The sequence below is a fragment of the Sinocyclocheilus rhinocerous genome, unplaced genomic scaffold (genome assembly GCF_001515625.1).
Source record: "Sinocyclocheilus rhinocerous isolate Xijiao unplaced genomic scaffold, SAMN03320098_v1.1 scaffold247, whole genome shotgun sequence".
Classification (NCBI taxonomy): Eukaryota; Metazoa; Chordata; class Actinopteri; order Cypriniformes; family Cyprinidae; genus Sinocyclocheilus; species Sinocyclocheilus rhinocerous.
The window spans coordinates 337,721-345,591 of NW_015662919.1; the positions used below are offsets into that span (position 1 = coordinate 337,721).

At 31.9% G+C, this 7,871-nt stretch overlaps 1 protein-coding gene across 1 annotated transcript in view; it reads right to left on the reverse strand.

The window, feature by feature from the left end:
- The window catches only part of gpr137ba (G protein-coupled receptor 137Ba), a 10,471-nt gene extending 6,626 nt beyond the window's left edge, over positions 1-3,845 (reverse strand). The window contains exons 1-3 of the mRNA XM_016538430.1: positions 3,460-3,845; positions 1,300-1,349; positions 208-430 (exon numbers count right to left, since the gene is read on the reverse strand). Coding sequence (XP_016393916.1) covers positions 208-430; positions 1,300-1,349; positions 3,460-3,810 — 624 coding nt within the window. The 5' untranslated portion in view covers positions 3,811-3,845. The remainder of the gene's footprint in view (positions 1-207; positions 431-1,299; positions 1,350-3,459) is intronic.
- Positions 3,846-7,871: the final 4,026 nt, after the last annotated feature.

A 7,871-nucleotide genomic window follows, 5' to 3' on the forward strand; every position in this document is an offset into this window, starting at 1 on the left:
CTTTATTAACTACATAAACACTTAAACTAGTCTAACATACACATACACCTACACACACACACACACACACACACACACACACACACACACACCTGTTGTCTTCTGTGTATATTGTAGTATATTCATATTGACTTTAATCTTTCTGTAGAGTGTCACCCAAGCTTTCATCTGCTTTAATTTGTCTTATGTGTATTTGTGTTTCATTACCTTGGACTCCAGGTAGATGTTGGCCAAAGACATCTTGGCGATCTTATAGAGACACAGTGAGAGTGAGACGGCGCAGAGGACGAACAGAGTGTCGTTGATGGCCACGCGCACCAGCACTACAGTCTCTGTGTCGGCCTTCGTCATCTTCACCAGCAGAGCACAGGTCAGGTTCACCAGCAGGAAGATGATGCTGATGCACAGGAAGAGCAGGTACAGAGGCAGCCTGACGTATTCAGAATACAGTCAAATACTTAATAAAATGCTGCTAGCGCATTCTTGCAGTACATGCATGCAGGATTATTATAGTTAACTAAAACTGAACCTAAAATTAAAACCATAAAAAAACATATTCATTACTTGAAATAAACATTAACTGTAATAAAATATAACAATATAACTTTTATTTCAGCTACTTGCCAAAGGAACATTTCAAATTTCATTGAGTTTATCTTATATATATAAACTATTTAAAATGACAAAACACAGAACAAATTACTAAAACTTCAACTAAAATTCAAATTAAAACAGGAAATACAAAAATAACTGATTTAAAATATTAATAAAAATATAATATAATACTAATTATTTAAAAATATTATTCTGCTTTATCTATAAACAGTATATTATAAAAAGCTAAAAAAAAAAAAAAAAACATTTTAAATTATAGTATTTATTTAAAAAAATTATTAGCCTTTTTTCCTAAACCGACCAAAAGGGCATAATTTTTTTACATTTTGATTGTAATAAAAATGGTTTATTTTTCCATATACTTGATTTTTTTTCCAAATAGTAAGATACCATTAATAATAATAATAATAATACCTCAAGGTCACTTTACAAATGTAATACATAATATAATTTACAAATGTAATACCTAAAACAAATACATAAGCAAAAGAAACAAAAACAGTGTAAATAAGTGAGTTATGAATATCTGGAGAGATTTTGGGGTAGATTATTCCAAAGTTTAGGAAAAAATTATTACATTTAAAATTAAAATCAATATAAAACTTTAGAAATTATTAACAACATGTATTTTTGGAAGTAGGCGTATGGAAGTTTCAGAATATATTTTTTGGGGTCCATATGCACCTGTACTTCTGAAGTTCTGGTGAATATTTAGACTTCGCCTTGAAAATGACCTGTACCAGAAAACAAGCCGTAGGTTAGTGTAAATATTGCATGCATAAAGCATTTAAGCTCATGAATTATTAAACCAAGAATGACACATTTATGATCATAAAAGTCACCAGTTCCCTTGTCGGAGCATTGTGATCATAACAGACACCAGACAGTTGTAAAGCAACTGTAAAAAGTTACCTTACTGAGCTATTTCAACATGATCTGGCCTTTAAAAATGACATTAGTGTGAAAGAAAGATGATACTTTTTTGACTTGAATAAAACTAGACTTACAAATCCCCAAAATTGCGTTTGTTTATTCCAAAAATGCACAATTTACAGCTCTTAACCATATATACTGTACACTAAATGACAAAAGTATGTTTGTGGGAACCCACGTGTGCTTGTACATTTAAAATAACATGCATTGTCGTGTTAAATATAAATCAGTTGTTTATTGTACGTATATGGTAGATATGGTGATTTACTGTAAATAATTCACAGCTTTTCCTGTAGTGTTTTTTATAGTGTAGTGTAAATGCTTCAGACCACAGCGAATTATTTCACTTCTCTTTTTTTACTCACGCTGAACTCCCACACGTATGATTCATTTACATACGCAGCTTTGATCATAACAAAACAGGAAGAATAGTTGTATACTGTAACATCTCTGCTTTGGAACAATATGCATTGTGAGAATGTACAATACACTCAATAATCAATAATGACCCAAGTTGCTCTTCCTTGCCTTCGCTGTCATATTATTATGATATATGCAGCAATAATCATGGTTGGAGAGTGTTTTTTCTATACTGTACACAGTATGATTACATAATCCACACTGAGAGACCAAGATGCTTCAAGATGCAAGATGTGTGGTTTCACTAATGAGATAAATCTGATTTATATATTTCTGTTTTATCCATCAGATATTGATTGGATGGTGAAATGGTAAAAAGTTTTTCTGTATTAATAGGTGGCCAGAATTATTATTGTTAACTAAAACTAAAACCATTAAAAAAAATTATTATTATTAACTAAAATGTATTTCAGCTAGCTGACAAGGCAACATTTCTTATACTCTTGATAATTTAAGGTTAAGTAATTAAAATAAACTAAAACGTAATAAAAACTATATAGACATATTAATAAAAACTAATACAAATGACAAAAACACAAAGAAATTACTAAAACTTTAAAATAATAAAACATCAAAATAATACAGAAAATATAAAAATAAAATCTAATTTAAAATATTAATAAAAGATATAATAGTATACCAATAAAAATAAATAAAGTAAAACTAAAATTAAAATAAAAATGTAAAAATAAAATCTAATTTAAAATATTAACAAAAACTATAATTGTCTGAATTATTTTAAAATAATAAATATTAATATTAATAAAATAAATATAATTAATAAATAAATAAAGTTTAAATAATTATTATTAAACTTAAACTAAAATTAAAAGAAAAACAGAAAATCACATTTTAAATATTAACAAAATATATTATATGGTATATATGGTTAATTTTGAATATTAACAAAAACTATAATTGTATACCAATTATACTGAAATAACAAAATTACTCAAAAATTAACTAAAATTAAAACCGAAAATATAAAAATGGAATCTAATTCAAAATGTTAAGAAAAACTGTAATGGCATTCCAATAATAATAAAATAACCAAGATTGCTAAAACTGTAACTAAAATTAAAATTAAAATAAAAATCTAATTTATAATGGTATAGCAGTGATACTAAAATAACACTGGAGGTGGCTGGATAAATAAGACGGATTGATGTCAACTGAAAAGGAAAGTTGTTTCAGCGTCAAAATAAGTTTCAATGAAAGATTTAAAAAGATAATTTCTTCTTAAAATTAACTATGCAGCTATGCATTATGAATTATGCTTAATAAAACCCGGAACAGAAAGTTGTTTTAAGTCTTAAAAATGCTGTTTCCATATCTAAAGACAGAGGGAAATGGACAGAATATCTTCTCCTGCTTACATTTTAATGTCCAAAATACTTTTTTCTTTGTGTTCTGCTCTCATAAACGTACATGTGACCTGTAGTCTTAAAACCAGATGTCGCCACAACTGCAAGGTGCAAAGGGCGAACTCACCTGTGCGAAGTACAGATTCATGAGGCTGAGAGTGAAGAACTGCAGGCAGACTGGGAAACAGTAGAGCAGCCAGAAAGCCAAGGGTCCGAGCGTGTTTGCGGTCACGCAGTCTCTGAAATAAAAGGAGAAGAGCAGCGCGCGCAGAGCCGCCCACAGCAGACACAAGAACAGAAACACCGTCTGGTAGCTCAAGCGCTTGTGTCGGTATCGCAGCACCAGCCAGAGCTGCACGTACACGAACGCAAAGAGCAGCGAGTAGAAGATGGTGTAGGCCACCGTCAGCCCCAGCTTGACGAAGGGAGGCACGGCCGGGCTGAAGGTCGGCGGAGGAGGGAGCAAGTCGCTCTCCATGGCTCTGCTTTCCTCCTGCTGCCTCTAGAAGGGCCTTTCCTCCTCCAGCGGCTTCTGCAGCTCCTCCTTCACGTCTTAAAATCACTACAGCACTGATGCTGTGCTGGAGAAAACGAGCGTCTGAGGGCGGCTGGGGGTTTAGGGGAAGGAAACGAGGGAGAAAGAGGAAAAGAAAGCCAGCAGCACTTCCTCCATGAGCCGCATTCAGCTGCAGGAAGAGCACTGTGCAGCGGGCAGTGAAAGCCTGAGGAGGAGGAGGAGGAGGGGGAGGAGGAAGAGGAGGAGGAGGAGAAGAGGAGGAGGAGGAGGAAGAAGTTGTTTGTTTGCATTTTTCTTCAGTTGGACCTAAAGCTTAACTATTGAAAAATAAATCCTTTTACTAAAATATAGAATTAATTTATTCATTAATACATTTTCATGTAAACCAGGGGCAATTGCAGTTGTTTTGTTTCCTTCAATAGTACCAAAATCAGAATTTTTGGAATTAGTATAAAGTATTTCTTTCTTTTTCTTTTATTTTAGTTTTTTTGTGTGTGTTTTCCTTCATTAGGACATTAATCTTAAATTGAATTTTTGGAATTAGTATAAATCTTTTTCTTAATTTGGAGTCATTAATCTTAAATTTTGGAATTAGTATTAATCTTTCTTATTTATTTATTTTCTTTCTTTTTTTCTTTCTTTACATTTCCTTCAGTGTTACCTAAATCTTAATTATTGTATAAGTTATTGTATAAATATTGTATAAATCCTAAAGTATAGAGCAGTCTACAAACTTGAAGCCTCATTAGAGCCTTCATATTATTTGCTTTGCACAATGAGACACTGATTGTATCTTTATATAAACAACTTTATTTAAACAGCAATTTGCATTTTCCTTCAGTTGGACCTAAATCTTAATTATTGGAATTAATCTAAATCCTTTTCACTAAAATATAGAGAAGTCTACAAACTTGAAGCTTCATTAGAGTGGAGCCTTTATATTATTTGTGTCTCATTTACACGAGACAGTTGCATCTTTAAGTAACTTCATAATGTATAAAGGGGCAAATGCTATTTTTTATTTATTTATTTATTGTTTTTAATTTTAGTAGAACCAAAATCATAAATATTGGAATTAGTATAAATCATCTTTTACTAAAATATAGAACAGTCTAGAAAGATTGTCTGTTTACAGCTTTGCACGTAACTTTACTGAGCATTTAAGTTTGAATAATTTTCTTATGTTTTTTCATTTTTTTATTATTATTATTATTTTAAATATTTCTATTTAGCTTAAATTTTTTATTATTGTTTTAGTAATTTTAATTCTATTAATTGCCAAGGTAACATTTCTAATTTTCTAAGTTTTTCAAGTTTAAGTTTTTCATCTAATATTTATATTTTTAATTAATATTCAGACTGTGTTGGCTCTTTTTGGCTTCAGACTTGTGTTAGCCAGTCCAGTTATTGCTCAAACCTCATAACAGCCTGATTAAATCTCTGGTCTGAAGGGTTTATGACTGTTCAGCGTTTTGCTGTGTTTGACTAACCCCGGTCAGCGTTTTGCTGTGTTTGACTAACCCCGGGTTTCTCCACGCTCCTCTAGCCATGAGAACCTCTCGGTGTCTGCGACTGTATTTGTGAATTATTGCTGATGAAGCTTAGGTTCTCAAATGCAGCTTGGCCCAGAGGTCAGAGGTCAAGCTGTCATCGTACTCTGAGACAGGGCAGCAAAGGACAGCTGTGAGACAAATCAATCAACAGTGCAATAATAATCACTCAAAGGTCATGTGATCTGGTTATTAGGGAATTAAATGCATATATATATATATATATATATAGTACTTGTTCTAATATGCTGATTTGCTGCTCACGAATCATTTCTGATTATTATCTGTGTTGAACAGATGTGCTTAATATTTGTGCAGAAACCACGATATACTACCGTTCAAATGGGCATGTGTGTGTGTGCTTTTATTCAGCAAATAAGCATTAAATTGATTAAAAGTGACAGTAAAAACTGACAGTAAAAAAATGTTGATTGATAATAAAAAGAACTATTATTAATAACTGAGCACCAATAATAATTGAGCAGCAAATAATTCTTAAAAGTTCACATTAATGTCATTCTTCTTATCACAAAGAATGTTTTCACAAATTTTTCGGGTGAAATATATCATATCGTAGACATGATCTTGATTATTGACAGTAAATTCTAATGATAAAAAAATATTCGCTCTATCCTTGCATTATTATTTGAATTTAAGTCATGAATATGCTGCTTTGCAATACTTAAAGTTCATGTAGCAGGATTGAGAAAAACAGGCTTCCTTTCAATTCAGGCCACAATACACAGGAAGTTGAATTAAAGATGTTCAACACAATCATCCAACAGAGGAATTTCATTAGTTCCAGAGCAGATGGTTTTCTATGTGTTTTCTTCAAGGTTTCCATCTGGAAAACCCACTTCATGTTGTTTGGCTCCACTTAGAAGATTTATAATAGACAATAAGAGCATCCTGGGAAATGATGCATTCTTCCATCATGGTCTCTGAAAAATGTGAGTGTATAGTTAAATATATTTGAACTAAATACTGATTTTATTAAATACAAAGTGTCATTTCAGACACTGAACGTTATTATAATTTAATGTTTCTGGAATTAGCACAAATGATTAGGTTATATGAATTTAATTCCATTTTAATAAATTCGAAATGCGATTCTGCATCCTGTTTGCTATACCTCAGTTTGAACTCTTTAAATGTCAAAACTTCATTCTTACTTGAGCTCAGATTTGTTGTAGAGATGTGATTGAGCAGTAGATGGCGCTGTTATTCAATATTACCGCAGCACAGGCACCTCTAGACTACATTAGTTAATGTTTTCCCTTGATGTAGTTTAACACTAACCCCTAACTCCTAATCAACTAAAGTTACATTCATATTTATCCACTGACATTGAACCATAATCTCACCTTCTTCTCGTGTCACTGTTCATTTGCACACAGTACAGTTAACTCAGGATATTATTGCCAATTATTGTGCAGTTTCAAAGGGAAAGACACTGTGCCAAAATCAAGGTCATGCTCTGATGGTCTTTTGGATGGTGATCAATTATTATACCATCAAAAGGACAAGCGCTGATGATGCAGTGAACACTTCTGTCATGAGCATTAATTATGTAACGTGATGATTATCAGTAGTAACTGATTTGCAGAGAATGCTAAGTGGGCTCATGAATAATTAGGTTGTCTGACTGGAAGCTACATGAAAATTACAAAGTAACATCAACATCATAATATAGGCTACTATTTAATATTCTCTATATAGTAATATCGCTAAGCCATTCTCATCCAGCCTTATATTTTGGTGACGTCATGAAATGAAAATGAAAATGGTCATTTACTGCATGCCTTTCCAAACCTGTATGATTTTCTTTCTAGCACTAAATTTATCTATTAAAAAAACAACAACTTTATAATCAATGAGGCTGTCTACAATTGAAATTCAAAACAATTGAAATCTAAAATTGATGTGACCACACATATTTGAAGATTTAAGCATTTTACTCACCCTGTGATGGAGAGAGGCCCATGGGATACTTGGTAACAATATTTAAGTTAAAAAAACTTTTTAAAAAAAAAAGTGATTTTTTTTATGTTCAAGGACTCGTGCTTCTTGTGTCTGAACAATTACAGACAAATCTGAAAACAATATCACAACTGTGTTTTTGGAGGTTATAATATGAGGCTATTGTCATTCACACAAACACTAAACCCCATCATGGTGACACACATGATACTGAAATAATGCAATAAACATTCATTTAACAACATTAGATGTAAGATTAAACCCTAGTGTACACAACTGATAAGAAAAAACGAAGAAGAAACATGCTATTTCAAAAAACAAAACAAAACATCAAATATGAAGTGTCATGCAGGGAATTCTGGGAGTGTCAATTTACGGTTTTTCACATGATGATCTTCTGTTATCTTCTTATGATTATAAAGTATTATTTTACTGTACACTGTAAAAAAAAAAATCTGTGACATTTACGGTAAAATACCGGCAGCTGTGGTT